The sequence below is a fragment of the Eublepharis macularius genome, chromosome 1 (genome assembly GCF_028583425.1).
Source record: "Eublepharis macularius isolate TG4126 chromosome 1, MPM_Emac_v1.0, whole genome shotgun sequence".
Lineage (NCBI taxonomy): Eukaryota > Metazoa > Chordata > Lepidosauria > Squamata > Eublepharidae > Eublepharis > Eublepharis macularius.
The window spans coordinates 128,540,783-128,562,278 of record NC_072790.1 but is presented as its reverse complement, the minus strand read 5'-3'; the positions used below and the strand labels follow the sequence as shown (position 1 = coordinate 128,562,278).

Sequence of the window (21,496 nt, the reverse complement as noted above, 5' to 3'; positions counted from 1 at the left end):
CTGTTGTACAAGATGTTATGGCATATATTCCTTCTCAGCATTTCTTATTATTCAAGTAGTTCTAGAATTAAAAAAAATACATTGAACACAAAAGATTTTAGACAAAATAACTATACTGAATGGTAACAATAGTGGAATGCATCAATATACATGTTTTGAGGAGTCATTTTTTTTAACTAGAAGACCTGTTGAGAGACCCATGAGCAAGTTTTCAAGAAACAGGAATTGAACTGGATCAGGTTGGTTGTTGCTTGTCATCCTATAATTTTGTTGAACAATACAGCAGTCACCTCTAATTTCCAACTGTGCACTGACATGTAAATACATATAAAAACAAAGCCACAAGTGGTTGCATTTATTTGAGTAAATATCTGGTAAATAAAGTCATTGATAAAACATTACAAAATTAAATACATTTTAAAAAGCTTGCCAGTATACACAACATTCACAAACATGTATTTTGTCTTTTAAAAAATAAAATTATGTTCAGAGCACCCTTGATATAAAATGCCAGACTAGCATCTCCCTGCAGATGGTAGCCTGTGAAATGTTTTCCTGAAGAGTGAGGGATCCCTGCTTTCACAACTGAGAACCTCCCCCCACCAGGCTGATGTCAAATGATCTAGTATTTGTGGCTACCTATTTTCTAAGAGGAGTAATGAGGAACTGCAGTGGGCCCAGCACACAGCTGGTTTGATTGCACTTGCATTTCCCCCTGCAAGAAACTCCTTTAAACAGCATCAACCCTTCACGGTTGCATCAGACCTGTAGGCAGTCAATTAATACAATCCTCACAGACCATGAGGTGAAGAGGAGATGATCTGGCTAAGCATCAAAGTCAATAAAGTAAGTTCAAAGCCTACAAAATTAAGCCCTTAAAATCCCCCAGCTTGCTCATATGTTACTTTGTGAATGAAAGTATTCACCCAATGCTTTAAATGCATTTAGAAACAGTGGTACCATTTACTTTAACAAATTGCATCCCTCCCCCATCCCCAACACCACAGCTGCTACAAACTTCCATTTAAATGGTTGACTAGACCACATTTCCCTTCCACCCATGTGAAGCATTGGTAACTCACTCAATAATTTATGTACACAAGCACAAGAATCTTGATATCCGTAAGTCTGATGTACAACTTAAGTTATCCAAGTAGTTGTAAAAAAAAAAAATCCCCCAATAGTTCTACATACGATCCACCAAATTGGATTACTGACTGAAACAATTAAATTGTCTCTAATGTGGCAGTCCCCCCATTACTTTAATAAATTTCAAGTAGTAAAAGCAGCATCCATGAAGTTGATAATCCATGATAAAAAATGACACTTAAAAAAATCTTTAAAGACACAGAGTCAAAATTCATTAAATGCCAGAAATGAAACAAAAAATAAAAATAAATTGCTTATAAAGACCAAGCTAGAATGTATTCTATTCAAAAGTTCCAGTTTCATGGTCACGTCTCTCAGGATGGCTCCCACTCCAGTTATATACTCTTCTTTTGAGGAGGGCTCAGTTTCCTCATTCCTCTTATCCGAGTTAGCAGTTCTTTGATAAAATCCTACAACACACAAGGTGCAGAAAGAAACTTATCAACAGAAGCAACGCTATGAGCAAGCACTCCCCCACATACACACCATTTTTAACATTCAGGCTTGGAGCCCATACCTTCTTTCTGCAAGTGCTCTCCTTTGTCCATTGCAGAGGCTGTCCTCCACTGTGGAGCATATTTTCCCCACACTAGGCACTTGGGGGCTCCTTGAAAGACATTCCCGCAGTGGGGACTGCCCCACAACAGATGAAGAGAAGCACGTGCAGAACTAAGCTATAATCTCAAAGCCTAACTCAAAGACTCCCCAGTTCTTCAATGAATGCTAGTCCTATTAACACACTGCATTCACACGTTTCTTTTTCTTAGCAGTCTCAATGAAATGCAGTTGCTGATAAAACTCTACAAGTCTGAAGCCCAAAAAGATTGTAGGTGGCCACAGAGAGAAGCCTTCTCACCTCCTCACTGCAATTGCCTTGGGGCAGAAGATGCACAAACTGAAGAAAAAGACCAGGGAATGCAGTTAGAAGTGATGAATAATCAATCTATATAGTGCAAAGTGCAAAGTGCAATATTAATTATAAATATTCCATACAATAAATAAATCCAATAAATATATTCAAAACTTGCAATACATATTCCGTCTCCAGTATCCGTCTATCTCATTTCCAAAGTTCAAGGGCTCTAATGAGCAGTCCATTTTCCTGACTGTCCTTTTGGGTACATTGGTGTTGGGAGTGCGGATGACCAGTGATCCACTAGAACTACTGCCTAGGAAGAAGACGTACGAAACGGGAATTGGAAAACTTTGCTTGCATCATCCCGTCGGCAGATTGCCCCTTGGCACCCTTTTTCCAGACTTGGACTGGGGATCACTTAGCACAGAGTCATCCTTATCCATCTTCCATGTGCCCTCCTGTACTCTGTTTGATTGGACTGCTAATTAGAGCCCTTGAACTTTGGAAATGAGATAGACGGATACTGGAGACGGAATATGTATTGCAAGTTTTGAATATATTTATTGGATTTATTTATTGTATGGAATATTTATAATTAATATTGCACTTTGCGCTTTGCACAATATAGATTGATTATTCATTACTTCTAACTGCATTCCCCGGTCTTCTTCTTCAGTTTGTGCTTCCTTGTTAACCAGGGGAACTCCCGCTGTTGTTTTTGGGGCAGAAGATGGGCAACATCAAGTCAGCCTTCTCACTGTCCCACGGGAGTTTCCAGAGCTGGGCACTGGGATTGGGCAAATGCCCTTCTTTGACCACCCTCCCATCCCTTTGGCAGGAAATCCTATCCACGTTCCTGAAGGGACAAGGGAGAGGAGCCTGGATCAGGTATGGGCCAAACTCCCTATGGGTTCTTTTCAGAAGCAAAGTGTCAACTTGTATGCATCTGCAAATTCTCTCAGGTGGCAGCACTTTGTGTTGGATGAACACAATCTACCCACCCATCTACCAGGGATATTCTCCAGCAGCATGTAGGAGGTATTGATATGGGACTCCTTATGGAAATGGGTCTGTAAGGAAGCTGGGGGTCATTTCAACACTCATATTTTACTGCAAGAGCGGGTGAGTCTCTGCTTTATGTATGTGGAGTTCAACACAGTCAGCATCACATTTAAAACAAACCACTGGTGCCAATACATACAGACAAACCAGCACTGCGTGTTCTTGGACCACAGATCCTTGGTAGATCAGCAATGCACATGTAAAAGCCAATAATTTGATTTTAAAACAGGCTGCATGGAATCAGTGGGTGTTCCTGTTACTTCACATGGGTAGCTGGCCACCCTGCCCCATGGATTTGTTTAATGTCTGGTGGATGGGCAATATGTGCACGTTTGTCTTATATAGATTTTACTGACTGAAGTTTTAATTTACACTACTGTGTTTTTACTGTATTTATTGCATTTTGTGATCCGCTCTGGAATATAAATAAAATAAAAATCAATAGAAGGCAATGGGGTCCAGCAACTCATTTAAACAGAAGTTGTAGCACATGTGGTGATGGGGACTAATACAATTTGTCCAAAGGGGGAGAAACCATGACCAACTCTGCAAGATCGCCTTGGTTTTTGCTGGTGGTTGTAATAGAAATTATTGCATTTTAGAGGATTTTTTAAAAAATTAATTAAAAGGTTCAAGTAATTCATAGTAAAAATCCTGCAAACAAAAGTGAAACTGAGCTACTGACATTCTGCAATCTGTCAAAGAAAACTGAAAATCAGGGCTGTCACTGAATTTCCAGCAGAATTCATTGAATGGAGACCTCAAGAGGCAACTTCCACCCCCATTTTGGGCTTTTATCTGAATGACCACCATTATCCCACACATATTTCCAGCTCCAATATTAAAGCCTCTGTCACCTTCATCTGTTCAATGCTATCTGCTTTGCTGTGAAGTTTCAGCTGGTTCTATTTTTAGCCTGCTTACTGGAATGGAACAGAGAGCTTATTAATAGCAGTAGGCATTAGTCACTATTTACAATCCCCAAACATTTCCTAGAGGTTTGTAGAGTCAGGAATTCTCTTTCTAGGCAATCCGTTCACGCAGCTTCCATCTGCATGCATCTCAGAAACTCCCACAAGAATATATTTTAAGGTTATTTTAAAATGCCGGTATTTACCATTACCTTCTGAATCAGCAGCTCGCCCACAGTGACAACCCATAATGACATAAATAAAACTACAACTAGCACTGCAGTTATGTTAAGCCCAAAACTTTGCAAATAGTTTGCAAGATGGCCTGCTTCAGCCAAAATTGAACATGCCTACAGAGGTTCAGCTATTCTATTTGCCTTTTCCTCTACTGCTCCTTTATTCAGCCTTCATTCTTCCTGTGCTATCTGGAAGATAATGATGAAACCTGATGCAGGCTTATGCAAAGCAGCCATATATTATATTCAAAATAACAAAGCAGGAATCAAGGCAATAGTGGGCAATGATGGAAGTGAAGTATGAGGGGGTGGCAAGCAACCACATACTGAAGACAAATGAAGACCTATGAATCCCCAACTGCTGTGTACCCCTGTAAGCATGCCTGCTAATGGCTCGTGCTGTCTCCATTCGCCACAGGGAAGGAAAAGAGCGTTTAACTCTTCAGTCTCTGCAGGTTCACTAATTAAAATCAAGACCTCCACTTTGTTACTAGCATTTTAATGGGGAGAAAGTTTAAGGAAATGTTTTTACCCTTTAAAATACTACGGGAATGGAAGAGCTGGTATGGATTACTAAACCAAGCACAGCCTGAAGGGTTAAACCTCCCCTTCCTTCCCTACATGGCCCTGAAGCAAAATTAGGAAGCACAATCCAGCAATTGGCATTTTATAGATTGATAGCCTACATCTGAGTCTTAATTGTTCTAGACAAGCTTGGGAGTTCCACTGCACTAGTTATTCTATTTCAGCACTATCAACATGATGCAAATGGACAACTCCTGAAAACAGAATGTACAGCAAATCTGAACAGCCAGAATGAAGCAGATCTAGGGTAATTTTAATTCAATTTAACATTGCATTTTAAGATGCATTTTTGTATCGTTTAAGATGTTCTTAACTGCACAAAACTTTGGAATGGAGTAAGTTAGAGATAAAGATGAGGATATCATCCTCATGAGGAAACATATTTCTGCACACCGAAGAGCTATTTTCCTTGCACTAGTGGAAAGTGCAAGATCTACATACAATGAAAACGAACCAGAATGCAGAGAGCATGTTCTACATGCACAAGTTATTTTCTATAATTTGTATATAAGCACACCGTTGATATTAGTATGGTTAGTAGTTTTCTTATGCATTTGGCATTCCACAATTGCTTTTATATGGGCCAACATACCCCATGAACCTAGCACAAGCTATTTCATAGACTTGACCCAGAGTGACCATATTCTCTTCCCATGCGGGGGGGGGGGGTGTGCAGTGGAGATGCAACAGACCTTTTCTTAGTGCTTTGCATCTGAGGTCACTTTATGAGTATTTGTGTGAACCTTCCAGCCACCAACCAAAGGACTTCATATGTTATTGGTAGACTGGGAAACTGCCTCTCTTGAATGGTGAAAGTAACATTACAATACTGTTAAGTTCCACCTGTTACCAAAAAATCTGAATCGTGACCATGGACTTCCCCTAACTGCTCTCCCACTGCTCCATGATCCCAATCCAAACCAGGGGCCTGATTTAAAAAACAAAATTCACATGAGGGCTTATTCACTGAACTCCCAGCATCTCATGCTATTTGGTCCCGGTTGCTTATCTTCTCTGTATACATCAACAGATTAACAAAAGAGAAAGCCTCAAGGGGATATTTCAAGTCAGTCAGTGCCGCCTGAGTGCATTAGGAAGCCGAATGTGCTGTTTATTCTCCAAGTGCTCCCTGGCTTCTAAAGTATGCCTCTTCCCAAAGTTGGCAGCACATTTGGGACATATTTTTAGCTGCTGGCACAGAACCAGTCAAGCTTAATTTCAAGATTATGTGAGGATATCAGAAACTTGGTTTCATTCCTTGATAGCCACAAACACATTCATGTAGATTAACAAACAAGAGACACTTTTTTCAGCCATAGGAAAAGCAGCTTTTTTGCTTTAAGTGGGGCCTGCCAAAATCCCATGTCCTGAAAGCTGTATGATTAAACCCAACAGAGGTAGAAGACTGTCATGCAACAACCTGACTCATCATTCAAGGTTTTAAAATGGAAGTAATTGTAAATATTACATTCTTACTGCTGAAGCCATATTACCTAGAAATAGTTCTCAATATGCAGATCTACACTACAGCCACTGGCTTGTTACATCTTACAAACTGCCAGTACCATGACCCCAACTTCCTCTGCTTCCATGACAGCTTCTGAAACCTCTGAAAAGTTGATGCCACAAGAACCTTGTAGACAAAATGCCATGGGCCACATCAGAATGGTAGTGAGAAGGGATAAATTGAGAGACACCACCTCTGCTTGACCCTCTGACAGTGACATTTCCACTGACGCAAGTTGCTGTCAACAAGTAGGGGTGATGCTGTCCAGTTCTCATCCTCCAGTGCAGCCTCCATTGCCTTGTGACATTTTGATCATATGCTCACATAACTCCTAGCATCAACTATTTGGAGGTCTCAAGGACTTGATGGGGATGAACTCCCAGCATCAGTTATAATAAGGACTCAAGAATTGTGAGAGGCAAGCCTGAAAGACTACTCAAGCATAAAATCAGACAGCTATGACATGGATAGCCCAGGTGAGCCTGATCTCGTAAGATCTCAGAAGCAAAGCAGGGTCAGCCTTGATTAGTAATTGGATGGGAGACCTCCAACAAAGACCAGGGTTACAGAGCCAGGCAATGGCAAACCACCTCTGTTAGTCTCTTGCCATGAAAACTCTGCTGGGGTCACCACCTTTGACTTGAGGACACTCTCCACCATCAACTTAAATATGGTTTTATCCATTTGCAGCAGGTTTTGAGTTAGAATAATGGTGCAAATTGTCCCTAAAAACTGATGCCCAACTAAGGTGCATTTCTGTTCATGTCACTGAATGAAAATACGTTATACAAGAACAACCCTTTAACTTCTCCCATTTTAATTTTTTTTAAATGAACAGTAAGTACATTATACAATGTACAGAACTTTATATCACAGTATAACATACATATATCTAAATATAGAAGAACTTCCTTTTTGAACTAGCATGTTAAAATTCAGCATATGACAAATCATTGATTATTAAAATACATGCATCAGATTATTTAAGTATTTTTATTCTTTCAGGGCATTTGGGTCAGCAAGTTTGTTTTGTTATGCATTCACACACACACACAATCCCCACTACAGCCTGACATCATCAAGCTTCTATGTTTAAAATAGGAAAATGTATTTTACCTCTGTAGGTTTGTAGCAATCTACAAGCGCTTCCTGGAAGTCAAACAATAAAAGCATCAGTTGGGCACAAAAAGAGGAGGAAGGACAACTGTTTTATCTAGCAACTGAACTTCTAGGATTGCTCTTAAACCTCCTGACAAATAAACATCCTCTGAATTTTTTGTTACTGTTTCACATCATGGGACTTTCTAGGACACACATACAACAGGCTCAACAGGCATCAGAGGTGAAAACTGCAGTCAGTATCTACAGTCATGGTTCTTCAAATTTTAGAGGAAGTTCAATGGTTAATTCTTCAAAGTGCCTGAGAGGAAGTGGAGCCATCGCTTCATCTGTCAGGGAAGCAGGAGGTAACAAGTGGATAAGTAACACATTGGGCAGTTCAGAATATTTTGGAAATTGAACTGTTTGTTTTATGAACACAGATGGTGCAGCCTTCTATTGGACTGCTGCACCATTATCTGTTTCAGACTTAGAAGAAATAACCAACTACTGGCTTCCGGTCAAGAAACTCTAGACTTGCATAACAAAAAGTGTGCAAGCATGCACACACAAAGCCTGAAATGTTTTGTATAAACACAGCATTGTGTATATATGTGGCTTGTAAGCTACTAGATAGTGCAATCAGAAATAAATTACCCAGATAATGCTTTCTCAAATTTGAACATAGAGTCAAACTAACTTGCAATTTGAGTGCTCTCTCTTCTTCATTAGCAGCATCAAGAAGATCATCAATGTCAATTTCTACATCTGGCATCTCTTCTTCCTGGGAAAGAAACAAGTTGAAATATTAGTTCACTTCATTTTAGCCAGGTTCAAAAGCAGAAGAGGTCGATTTCTCTTTTTTTCTCAAACACCCCCTTCTTCTGGCTTAGATCCAGTTCAGATTTAGCTCATCTTTGTGCACAGTTCAGAACCAACTCTTCCCTTCCATCACACACTTCAAGTAATGTGCTACAATACATGTGCCCCTCCCCCTCCACAGAGTACACTGGGCCTCTATCTTCCCTGCTTCTTCATGTGAACAAACTCTGAAGAATTAACTTAGTCATTCCATTCTGGCCTGTTAAAAGTGAAATTACACTTTGCCACATTACAGATTGAAATCTCTCTTCTTGTAACCCTTCTAAAAAGCCAAGACCAGTACTATCTGGCTGCCACGGTACAGACAAAGTAGCTTCTAGATTCAATTCTGTAGGTAGGACAACAAACATCAAAAAATAAAGAAAACGACAGCAAGATACTCAAGAGAACCTTATGCTTTTTCTGTTGCATTTCAATGACATAAAATCTAGATTCCTCTCAACAACATTACATCAGAAATTGATCAGCAAATCTAATTTTATCCATTTGGTTATTCCTTATACAACACTGGTAAATCAAGTGTTCGACACACTGCTTCAGATCCTGAAAGGAAAAGTTTAAGCCTAGTGAGAGACCATAGCAGCTAATTTTGTTGTCAATGATGCATTAAATGCAGTCAATTTTAAAGCTCTGAAGCACAAATTAAGAGACTAGTGAACATAAACATTCATTGCTTATGTATATGATGCTTCACAGAATAAGCAGCAACATACAATTGTTATTACCCTGAGGAGTTCTTCCACATTTTGGCACTGGAGGAGACAAAGGGAGAGGCAATATTGACAATGGAGCTACTATGTATGGCCACAGCGCACTCCAAGGCATAAGCCAACTGAACATCACTGAAGGATCCAGGCATGGGCTAGAAGTGATCTTCTGAAGTCTGTAGGGCAAAACAAACCCAACTCCTTTGCTTTCCTCCCAGCTTTATGAGTGAGTGACATAAGTTACTCAGCCATGTTCAACCTTGTGGGCATCTCTGGAAGTTTGAAAAATGTTATGTGGTCACCACCACAAAACCAGCTGCCAGGGAGGGCGGCATTAGTCATCTGGAGATGACTAATCATCAGTCATCAGGAGATTTCAGGCTATGTATCATTCTATGATAAAGGCAACTGCTTCCAAACTGTGTTGTCCCTGAAAATGCCTCTACTTCAAGGAGGTGAAGTATTGCCAGAATCAGCTCTTTGCTTCAGGGAAGAATGTGGCACTCCCCGGCCACAGCAATAGCCGCTTTGCTGGGGGGGCAGAATGTGCCCCCCCCAAAGGAGAGGGAGGCAGATGGGGCTTTCCTGGGCATCTGGGAATGCTGGGGGCGGGGAGGTGGAGACAGAGGCCTTATAAGGCCACTCCGCCCCCCAGTGAGCCAATTGCACCTCATGATCATCTCACTCAGCTCACTCTCTTTCAATGCAAGTTAGCTGGTTGCTGTTTATCAGGGCCAGGGAGGAATTTTCTCCCTTCCTGTGACTGGCCTTTTGAGGAAAGAGTTTTTCTCCTGCCTTGCACTGTTGATATGGGGGGGGGGGGTTTGGCTTCAGGTGGGTTGTTTGGTCACTCCCAGGCAGGTTGCTTCAGGGAAGAAAAGATGTTTCACTGCCATTTTCGAAGAAAGGCAAGGATGCCAAACTCAGAAAATCTGTCTATAGCCAAGCCCTATTTTTTCCTGTGCTCTTCAAGACCTTTCGATTTTACCCCCTAGCAGCAAGCAAACACCACATTGGGGATTGCTATTTTAGATGATAAGACTTATTTGTTCTTCTCTCCCCTTTGTATATCCTGGCTCTTGTGAAAGCTAGAGAAGCCACTGCATTTACAAGATCAAGAGATTACTCACAAATCTAACCAGCTTCTGATATGGAATGTCTAACAGTCAATTTAAAGTAGTAGAATGTCCATAAACTAGGCAACTGTGAAACCCACACTAATTGAGCTCTTGTTCACTTTTTAAGGAAACTTGCATACCAGCTGTTAATGAGCATAGCCTTTGTCAATCTCTTGTTAAGCAACACAACCATTTCCCTGTGCAATAAGCCATTAATGTTTTGTTTTTATTATTTTTATTTTGTAAGCTATCTCAGGCAGGTTCATGGGGAGGAGATATAAAAATGTACAAAATAAATATATAATATATCCTCTTGTGAACTGGAAAACTGTAATAGAAATACAGCAACTTCCTAATCTCTACAACATAATATTAATTCTGCAACAACAACTGCATGTCTGTTGCAGAAAACCCAACAGTCTCAACATGTGAAATAAATTTATTCAGTATAAGACTACTTTGACAGATGTACAATCTGGACAGTGAACATGTACACACATTTTTTTTTAAGTTTCAATCAAGGATGGGGTTGCTTTTACAAAATGAAACTTAAAAAAGTAGGGAGCACTCTAAAATGAATCAGAGCTATCATATATAAATTGACTAACATTAAAAAAAATACCAGAGTTCAACGAGTGCTTAGATAGGGTTCAGGTACACCCAAATATTGCAGGATGCAGCTTTATTTGGGTGACATATTAGACGGTCAGGTCCCTGCCAACATTACCTATTAAATCCACTGATATTTCAAGTTGATTTTACACAAATATTCTAGAGCAGCCACAATTGGTTGGTACCATTTAACCAAGAGTGCTCTCAACAGGACAGAAATGTCCTTCTTGCATCCAAAAAGAAGCACATTACATTTGTCTATATTAACATGTGCCCCAAGCATAGTCAGGCCTGCCTAAATGTACCTTAAAAAAAGGCAGGGTGATTCAGCAGACTTTCCCTCTACCCTCAGGAGATTCACATGCTATTTCTTGCTTTTAAAGGGAGTGTAGACTCATAAAATGCCCATTAAAGTTATTTGTATAAGCAGAGAAAGAGAGAGTCTCTTGGATGTAATCCAGCTACTGCTGCCAAGCAAACTCCATTTCAGTAAAACTTCATATAAATTAGTTGCATTCGGTGGTCTACAACCTGCTCTGCAGAGCAAAATTATACTGTATAGCAAAAGTGCTCACATTGCTCTTGAACTAGCTTATCTTGCCCCATATTTAAGCTGTGCTTGTACACCTGCCTTGTAACCATAAGCACTTGTCCAAGAGAGCACCTTGGCAACACTGGTGTTTGTTTGCAGGCCAGGCCAGCTTGCTTGGCATTTGATGGAAGGATGCCATTCATTGTAACACTCATGTCAATAGTATTAGAGCCAAGCTACAAGTGACGCCTGACACAGGTTGGACACTTGTCAGCTTCCCTCAAGTTTTGATGGGAAATGTAGGCGTCCTGGTTTTACAGCTTGGCTCTCCATTACAGCTGCAAGACCAGGATGCCTACATTTCCCATCAAAACTTGAGGGAAGCTGACAAGTGTCAACCTGTGTCAGGCATCACTTGTAGCTTTGTTAGCCATTTCAAACTCGTTCAGGACAAGTGGCCTAGCAGAACTTCATTCCTTTTGCGATCAACTGCATTTCAGACCACTGATTCCAGCATATCTAGGCAGGAACAATTCCTGGGGCTACTACCAACTTCTTGCAGTTTCCCAGATGGCTGCAAACATCCTGAGCTCAACAGCCTCTCAGAAACATTTACAGTAATTTCATGTTGGTGTTTAGGTGCCTGCCTCAAGTCACCTCAACACAATGTGATTCAAATGTATATCAAGACAAAGATTTTGAGGAAGGCATTAATGAAGGTCAGTGGGGTGATTTAGAAGGAGGCCAGAACCTGAAATTCTTGACAGTGAAAGAGTTCATAACTTTTAATGCATGATAAGTTGATGGTTTTTCATCATAAAAATGATACTTGGAATAGATTGATTTTCCATCTTTCAGCACCATGCCCCTGAATCAGACCACTCTCTCTCTCTCTCTCATACACACACACACGACAGTGAATGTTAATTGTGTGTGTGTGTGTGTGTGTGTGTGTGTGTACATTCACCATCAAACACTCACAGATGTGTAAAATCTCAGCTGCTACAGAAAGTTAGCAATTTCTGCATATTTGGAGACCTTCTCCATGCAGTTGCATGCATGCATGCATGATGTTAAACTGAAGCTGCCGTACATTGCACAGGTTCCAAAGACCTTTACTGCAAGTAAAGGGCACTTCTGTTTGCACAAAAGTGTGTGTAGGGAGCTGCTCCTTCCATTCCAGAACCAGCTCCTAAGTTTTACTTTCCACTGCACCATGAGTGCCCTCTGAACCCTCCATGAGCCACTGTTGGGGGAAAGCAAACAAAGGAATTCAAGACCACCTAACGACAACCACTTCAATTGTAAACATTCATATAATCAATACAGAAATGACAAATTGCCAATATATGTGCAGTTCATACAATATTCAATATCCATTCATAATTCAATGTTGTATCAATACATTTATACAGTCTTCATTGCAAGACCCATAAAGTGCTCAGTGCTAGTAAAACAACTAGTTAATCGTCCACAGCCATATAGCTTCCAATCATAAGTCCGTAAGCAGGATGATTCAATCTGATACAATTCAATACATCAATATGAATGGCCAGGGAAGCACTATAGGTCATGAATCATGTAGAAAACAATATCCATCTGATGGGAAAACCGGTGAAGAATCCCATTTCTGGAATCCCTTTCTCAAAGATGGTATATATACACTCCAATGTTTCCTTCATCCACTTCAGACCTTGTGCAAAATTACAAACAATTAAACTTAGTAAGCATACATGTCAATTTATAACAAAATAACCATTGCACAAGCCCCATAATTATTCACTTGCACTTAAACCATCAATTGCATAACATCAGATGCTGAATCGAGTGACGGCTGCATAACAATGCAGTTACAAGCAGTCAATATGTACTCAATTGCAATTTACAATCAGTTACAGCTGGCAATCACACAAGGGAAAAACCCTTAAAGGGAAATTGACCCAGGATGCAATCATTACAGAAAACATGAGAAATCAGAGGCGGTATTTAAGCCATTTGGTATAACAGTATTTAGTTTTTAAATCCAAAAGGTCTCCCTCCTGAGTAAATCCACATTAATGGCATCAGGGAAATGTTGCAGCAAAACATAAAGGATCGTATATTTGAGATCCACTTCCTTATGTCCCCTTTCCAAATAATGATCAACCATGTGAGCTTCTAACGTTTTATTTCTCAATTGTGAGAGATGCTCCAATAAATGTAGTTTGATGGACCTATTAGTTTTGCCAATATAAAGCATAGGACATGGACACTGGACCAAATAAACCACATTCTGGGTGTTGCAGTTCGTAAACCTATTGAGGGGAGGTAGTCCCAAGCTCAATCTTTCATTAGACTTCAACGTCAGTTGGCACAACTGGCAATTGCTGCAACTAAAATGTCCAACAGGTAAGGTATTAACCGATGCTACAGGGCTTTCCAAAAATTCTGAGCGTATTAGCATGCTCTTAATATTCTTCATCCTATGAAAAGCTATAATGGGTGGACTATCACAGCCCAGAATACCCTCCAAAAGGTCCCAATGCCTTAAAATTAGTTTTTTAATTGTTTGTGCCAGAGGCATATAGTCCAAGGCAACAACCACTCTAGATTGCGTTTTATTGTCTGCATTATCCAGTAGCTGTTCCCTGGGGTATTCCTGCACTCTCTGCCATGCCATTTGTACAACATGTGCTGGATAGCCTCTTTCTAAAAACTCCTCCCTCAATCATCTCCCATGCGTCTCAAAATCAGGTTGCATAGTAGAATTCCTTTTTATGCGCAGGAATTGACCAAAGGGGATGTTATTCCTAATATGCGGAGGAGGGTACGACTGATAATGCAGATAAGAGTTTCTATCCGTCCCCTTCCTAAAGGGGCGTACGGTCAGAGGCTCACTGGGTTCACGCAAAATAATTAGATCTAAAAAGTTGATGGCACCCCCATTAATCTGCCATGTGAACTTAATATTTGGATGGACACTGTTCATCCATTGGCAGAATTCCTCTGCCCCATTAATGTTATCATAAATGATGACCAAATCATCTATGTAGCGAAAAAAACTTAAGTATGTGGGGAAAGAATGGATTTGTTGCCGCGTTGCAGTAAGCATCCCGTTCCAGTCTACTCATGAACAAGTTAGCTACTGATGGTGCCACTGTGCAACCCATCACTACTCCTCTAACTTGCATATAATAGTTGCCATTAAACTTATAATTCTTTTCTAGCACAATATCCAGTAATGAGACCAAAAAATGTGTGGGAGAGTATTTCTCAGCTCGGGCATTTAATGTCTCCACCACTACATCCCGTGCTTCTTCATGGGGTATATTGGTATACAGCGAAGAAACGTCCATCATTATTAGGGCAGCCTCAGGTGGAGGACGGAAGCCCTCAATTTTATTAATTATATCCCTAGTGTCCTGGATATATGTTGGCATAAGCTTAACAAATGGCCACAGAAAACTGTCAACAGACTTAGAAAGTGGTTCCAATATAGAGTTTGTACCCGACACTATCGGACGACCAGGTGGTGGTGAGCCATGTTTATGAATTTTCGGTAGCAGGTACAGAACTGGTATTCTAGGAGAGGTATTAATCAGAGCCCTATGTAGTTGATCATTAATAAATCCTAACATTAGCCCTTCATTCACCGTTGTTTTGATCAGAGAGGCAATGTGCTCAGTCGGATCCCCCCGAAGGGGAACATAACTATCCACATCTGCCAGTTGTCTCATGGCCTCTTTTTTATAATCAGTTGTATTTAGGGCAACGATGCCCACCCCCATCCGCTTCTTTAAAAATGATATCGGGGTCCCTGGCCAAAGCTTGAAACGCCGTTCTCTCCTGCATAGTCAAATTAGACCCACCACGCTGTCCTGTTGCTTCCAATTTTTAAATCTCCTTTTCCAGGATACATTCAAAGGCAGTAATATTGGGACACTTTACATAAGGTACAAAAGTAGAGCATGCCTGTAACGGGGGAACAGGGTTAGTCATGGGGGAATCCCCAAAAAATCTCCGTAACTTTAATTGCCTGATTAATTTAAAGACGTCAACATGTGTTTGGAAAGCATTACATCTTGGCTTGGGAACAAACCTGAGCCCTTTACTTAAAGCTCTCAATTCCACATCCGTAAAGGTCCTGGATGATAAATTAACCACTAAGTCCATTTGCCCCTGCGTCCCTGGCCTCTCAGAAAAAAATTACTATTTGCTGTGCTGCGTTGTGCCACAGCCCGAGAACTACTTGGGTGTTGTGACCCACCCCTATTTTCCTCCTCAACTGAGGATTCCTCAGTGGTTTCTAATTCCAAGGATGATTCTGACTGGTTTGAGTTGGGCGTTTTTTTCTTCCTATTAAAGGACTCTAATTGCCAATAATAGACTTTACCTAAGGAATAGTCCTTACAATCCTGATGGTACTTCTTAATTTTAATTTCCCTTATTTTACTCTCAAAATCCTTAACCTGTACATCCAACTCATCCAGTCGTTCCTGATAGGCTTCAAGACTAATATTATCCTGCTGGGACTCTTCCATCTCATCTATTTCACACTCCATCTTAGTGGTTTCTTTCCTTGCTGTATCAATAATCAATAACATAAGATCATTTGAACATTTGTTCAATATGGAAGCCCACTTCTTTTTAAACTCCTCATTGTCCCGAAACAGCCCTGGTGGCTTATTAACACGGAGACCCCGCGGAATCCTGTTGTCCTTACAATAATCTGTCAATGAAATACCATGTAACAATATTCTTGCTCTCTTTTTCTTAAGGAATAACAAATTACTCCGCTTGTTATCAACTGGTTTCTTCATGTTACCCAGCATAGATGGCATCCCGGCCAAAATCCTATTTTTATCCTCCTCCGAAAAGGCAAATAATTCATTAGCAGTGAATTCAAGACCACCTAACGACAACCACTTCAATTGTAAACATTCATATAATCAATACAGAAATGACAAATTGCCAATATATGTGCAGTTCATACAATATTCAATATCCATTCATAATTCAATGTTGTATCAATACATTTATACAGTCTTCGTTGCAAGACCCATGAAGTGCTCAGTGCTAGTAAAACAACTAGTTAATCGTCCACAGCCATATAGCTTCCAATCATAAGTCCGTAAGCAGGATGATTCAATCTGATACAATTCAATACATCAATATGAAATTCTTATTTCACATAGGGAACTGGCAGCTCCTCTGTGGTAATTCCAAACACCTATTACATTTTAAAACGGTTCCACAGAGTGACAACTCTTGCCTCAACTGGTGTGGCATGCTTGCAAGCATTCATAATAGCACACTTCCCAAATAATATGTTGTTTTTTACAGTTTGTAAAACAAGTATCTACATTTGTGTCTGGCAGAAAAAGATTACTTTCAGTTACTGATGATGATGATTTCAGTTACTTTCATCATCTGATGAAAAATGAGTATCTTCCTTCTCAAAGGCCAATTAACTTTCCTTAGGCTGCTTTGGGGCAAGAATTCACCTCACAGACTCATTTGCAGAACATTAATTATGCTTTTTGTGGCATAGGTTTTGGACATATGTTGAGTATGAGTCTCTTAAATGAACTTGAATAAAATAAAATGCACACAGTGACAGTTGTGACATTGATTACTTTCATATTTAAGTGTAATGTGTGCCTTCTTTGGAGATAATTTGGAAGTTTTGCAAGGCCATTCCATTTAAGCAAGATTTTAGTTGAATTCTCTGAGCCTGCTGCTTCTGTGCTCATTTCTGACAATGCACCACTGGATAATGTTCTTGCTGTAGCACCAGTCAGTTCTACTGAGCTTGAATGTTTTTACGGGCAATGGCTGATCTTGATGAAATGCAAGTTTGGTTTTGGTCTATATTGAAATTTTATCTGATGTCAATTGATTGTCAGCTGAGCCATGACAGAAGCAGGATACACATTTATAAAATGTAAGTAAAGAATAGCTTGGATACCACCAAAATTTACTGCAGACAGCTTTACACATGGACACCATGACTTTCTCATCTCCCCCCTCCCACCGCAGTCCCAAATGCCCCCTAATGCAGCTCCTGGAGTTGGAGAACCCAAGAAAACAGCATGAGGGGGGAATTGTGGGGCTGTCACAATAGGCAGAAATCTCCTCCACCTCCTCGTGGATGTGTTCAACTGGATCCAGCCATACCAACCCACAATATGAGGAAATTATATGTTTGAGACTCAAAACATAAGGCCATTGGACAAAGAAATTAAATTACTTTCCTTCAGAGCAAGAAAGTTTTATGTGACATCCAGCAGTAGACACAGGGCTACATCCAGACATTATGAATAAGCCTCTCTTTTGATAAGAACAAGCCAGTAAGTCTGTGGGCTCCACACACCCCTCCACCAACTGCATAAATCCAGAAGTATTCCTTATTTAATATTATGCAGGAAAAAGACAATCTATACATTTGCTGAAATAAGCCTTATCTGCCTCTTTTTGTCACTGCAGCAGAGCCTTGCATGTGTGCGTTTTAAGGCACTAAAGAACAGCTACGGGCAAAGTAAAAAGGAAGGAACATAGAAAGCTGTGACCAAGGAAATACTAGCACAAGCATATCCCTGAGTTACCTGGGGGGGGAAAGGAAATCAGCAGAGCATTAGCCAACCTTTACAACAGCCTTTCCTCTATGTTAACATTATGGTTAGTCTTTTGGTGGAAGATTAAGGAGTGTGATTTCCTCAAAGTGAGAAGATAACAAGTATTTTCCCTTCCTGCGTCAGTGAATGCAACCCTTACAGGCAAAATCAGGCTGCTTACTCCAACTCACCGCACAGAGGAGCAGCTTCTTCTCTTCAGCCAAAAGCTATAAAAGAGAAATGGTACAAGAGACCATTCTGTCTCCTCCGCTCCTACCAATGGATTTATCAAAAATACCAAATGTAAGACTCAAGTCTTAGAGCATTTTCAAATAAGGCTTAAGTCATCTTTGAATGCTTCTGGCTGTGTGTGTGTGTGTGTGTGTTACTGTGGCATATTGAGATGTGGGGAGAGGGAGATTAAGTCTTGCCTCCCCCACTTGAAATGGCCCTGAGGAACCACCGTGTGTCCTATTGGGAAGCTTACTGTAGTTATCAGTACATGTACATTTTCTCTACAAAGCAAACAGTGGCTCCCTGGGGTTTTGTCAAGTCAGGAAATTGGTACTGAAGGGCACAGAGGCTTAAGCCTGCTCACCCCACACACCACAGTCCCAATTTGAATTGTGTCTGAACATGCCTGGAAATTAAGTCCTGAGCACAATCGCACACCTGATCACCCTGTGGGGGGCACAAGGACTTGAACACATGCACTGACCCCAAGAGAAGCTGCTGACTTCTCTCTCTGCTAGCTTCCCCTGATAAGTGAGAAGCATGGAAGGATAAAAACACCAACAGCACATCCTATCTCAGCATCCAGGTAAAACCCTCCTAAACTGTACATTGTCTTAAGAACTTTCCCTCAGAGTTTGGCTATTTTTGCTTAAAATGAAATAGGCAGCCGGGCTTTAACTTTAGGTGAAGTAGTTTCTAGTAAGAGGTGCATCAAACTTTATATCATGTTTTGTGGCCAAGAAGTCCTGGAGCAATGGAATTTCTCTAAATGCTTACAATATATATTAGTAGTACACTTTTTAAAAAAATTCTGAGCAAGGCATGGTAGCTAAGTGAGTTGATTAACTAATCCACATTACATTACCTTGAATACACTAGAAAATGTACTACATAAGTAAGGAAAAAACTATTCTGGCTTCAAGATATGCTATGACTTACCTTTCAAGTAGATTTCCTTAGCTGTCTAGAAATGCAATTCAGGACATACTTACATAAAAGAACAAAAGCTTGAAAAGCTGCACTTTCACTTAAATCAATTAGCAGTGACATTCCCTTCCATTATTGTAGGCATGTAACAAGAAGCTAATGATTTCTGGATTATGGAGCTTATTTTTAAAAAAGAACCAAACCCAGCGGTTCTCTAAAAATTTGGCTGCTACTCAATAGAGACATTTCTAAAGAGAGACAAACACGCATATAGTCAAATACTTGCCATCTAGACTCATGAAAAAAATGCCAAGAAGTCTCAGGCTGATCTGCTTACAGCATTGCAAGTACAAGTGGACATGGAATAGTGGCCCTGGCAAACAAGTTACAATAGGATTGCCAGCTTCCAGGTAGTGGCTGGAGATCTCCCAGAATTATAACTGATCTCCAGACAACGAAGATCAGTTCCCCTGGAGAAGATGGCAGCTTTGGAGGGTGGACTCTATTAACATTATACCCTGCTGAGGCTCCTCCCCTCCCTCAACCCTGGCCTCTCCAAGCTCCACCCCCCCCCCCAAATCTCCAGCAATTTCCCAACCCAGAGCTGGCAGCCCTGGGTTACAACTTTATACAACATTATGCCTAAAGAGGCATAATGAAAACATTAGTGGATCGTGCAAGACGGATATGTGAGCCGCACTTTCTCAATGAGGAAATTAATCATCTAAACCACGCACTTCAGGCAAATGGCTACTCCAGAAATGAAATCCAAAGAGCAATCAAACCCAGGATGAATCAAACAACCAAGGAAAAACAGTCTCCTACAGGAAAAGTGTTTTTGCCATATATCAAAGGAATTACTGATCAGATGGGAAAAGATATGAAAAAGCATAACCTTCAAGCAGTATTCAGACCCACCTGAAAAATACAACAGATGCTACGATCAGCAAAAGACAGTAGAGACCCCCTCACCTCTGCAGGAGTATACCGTATACCCTGCAGCTGTGGACAAGTTTACATCGGGACCACAAAGCGTAGCATCCAGAGAAGAATAAAAGAACATGAAAGACACTGCAGACTTGGACAACCTGAAAAATCAGCAGTGGCTGAACATAGCCTAACTCAAACAGGGCACAGTATCTTATTCCAGGACACCAAAATACTGGACAACACTTCCAACTACTTTGTCAGACTGCACAGGGAAGCCACTGAAATTCACAAGCATAAGCAAAACTTCAACAGGAAAGAAGAAACCTTAAGAATGAACAGAGCATGGTTTCCAGTTCTGAAAAACACCAGGCTAACAAAACACTCTATACTTGACAATAGCCCTGCAGAGAAGATTAGCACATCAAGCACCAATCCATATGCAAAAGAACCTCCTCAGGGTACAGTGAAGCCTCCCTCCATTAGCATTCCACACCCTGGGAAACTCTTACAGGATGACTCAGCTCAACCCCACCCCTCCTGAGTAGATACAAATGACCTGCCAACATCTTTTCCACACTGTGACACTGGGAGATCTCTGTCTTTTGGTGCTACACCTCTGAAGATGCCAGCCACAGCTGCTGGCGAAACGTCAGGAACTACAATGCCAAGACCACGGCAATACAGCCTGGAAAACCCACATCAACCAGTTACCTATGTTGTTTCCAAGGCAATGCTATGACTAAGCCATTATGCTTAGTTTGCTTTACAACTGGCCATGTCTTACCAGCAGAACATTTTCCACTTCCTACCTTTTCCAACCTGCCTATCCAGGACTTCAGATTTAAGTTAATCCAGCTTCTGCTAAATCCCTGTACATCTTGTGGTCTGACTAGTGCTCTCACATATGGTTCTACAAAGATCCTGAATTCAAACTGAGAGCGGAACCACAAGTGACAAAAGGCACAGGTTGGACACTTGCCAGCTTCCCTCAAGTTTTGATGAGAAATGTAGGCAGCTTGGCGGAATGTTGGACAAGTGACAGTTGAAAAGTCCATTGGAAAGCAGTCAGAGAGCCAAGCTGCAAGACTTCTTTGATCGAGTGACCAGCTTACTGGATCGGGGGAACTCTGTTGACGTGATTTATCTGGATTTCAGTAAAGCTTTTGATAAGGTCCCCCATGACATTCTGATGGGCAAACTGGAAGACTGTGAAGTAGACTATAGGACAGTTCGGTGGATAGGGAACTGGTTGGAGGACCGCACTCAAAGAGTGGTGGTCAACGACGTTTCATCAGATTGGAGGGAGGTGTCCAGTGGGGTGCCGCAGGGCTCGGTTTTGGGCCCGGTACTTTTCAATATTTTTATCAATGATCTGGATGAAGGAGTGGAAGGGCTGCTCATTAAATTTGCTGATGATACCAAATTGGGAGGGGTAGCAAACACCCAAGAAGATAGAATTAAAATTCAACAAGACCTGAATACTCTGGAGAAGTGGGCAGCTGTGAATAGGATGCAATTCAACAAAGACAAGTGCACAGTATTACATCTGGGCCACAA

At 40.8% G+C, this 21,496-nt stretch overlaps 1 protein-coding gene across 2 annotated transcripts in view; it reads right to left on the bottom strand.

Moving 5' to 3' along the window:
• Positions 1-340: 340 nt before the first annotated feature.
• PPP1R14C (protein phosphatase 1 regulatory inhibitor subunit 14C) overlaps positions 341-21,496 on the bottom strand; it is a 76,652-nt gene continuing 55,496 nt past the window's right edge. Inside the window, exons 2-4 of one of the 2 annotated variants that reach the window (XM_054986009.1) lie at positions 8,105-8,188; positions 7,423-7,455; positions 341-1,559 (exon numbers count right to left, since the gene is read on the bottom strand). In XM_054986009.1, coding sequence (XP_054841984.1) covers positions 1,485-1,559; positions 7,423-7,455; positions 8,105-8,188 — 192 coding nt within the window. In that variant the 3' untranslated portion in view covers positions 341-1,484. The remainder of the gene's footprint in view (positions 1,560-7,422; positions 7,456-8,104; positions 8,189-21,496) is intronic. The other variant, XM_054986016.1, reaches the window with a different exon arrangement.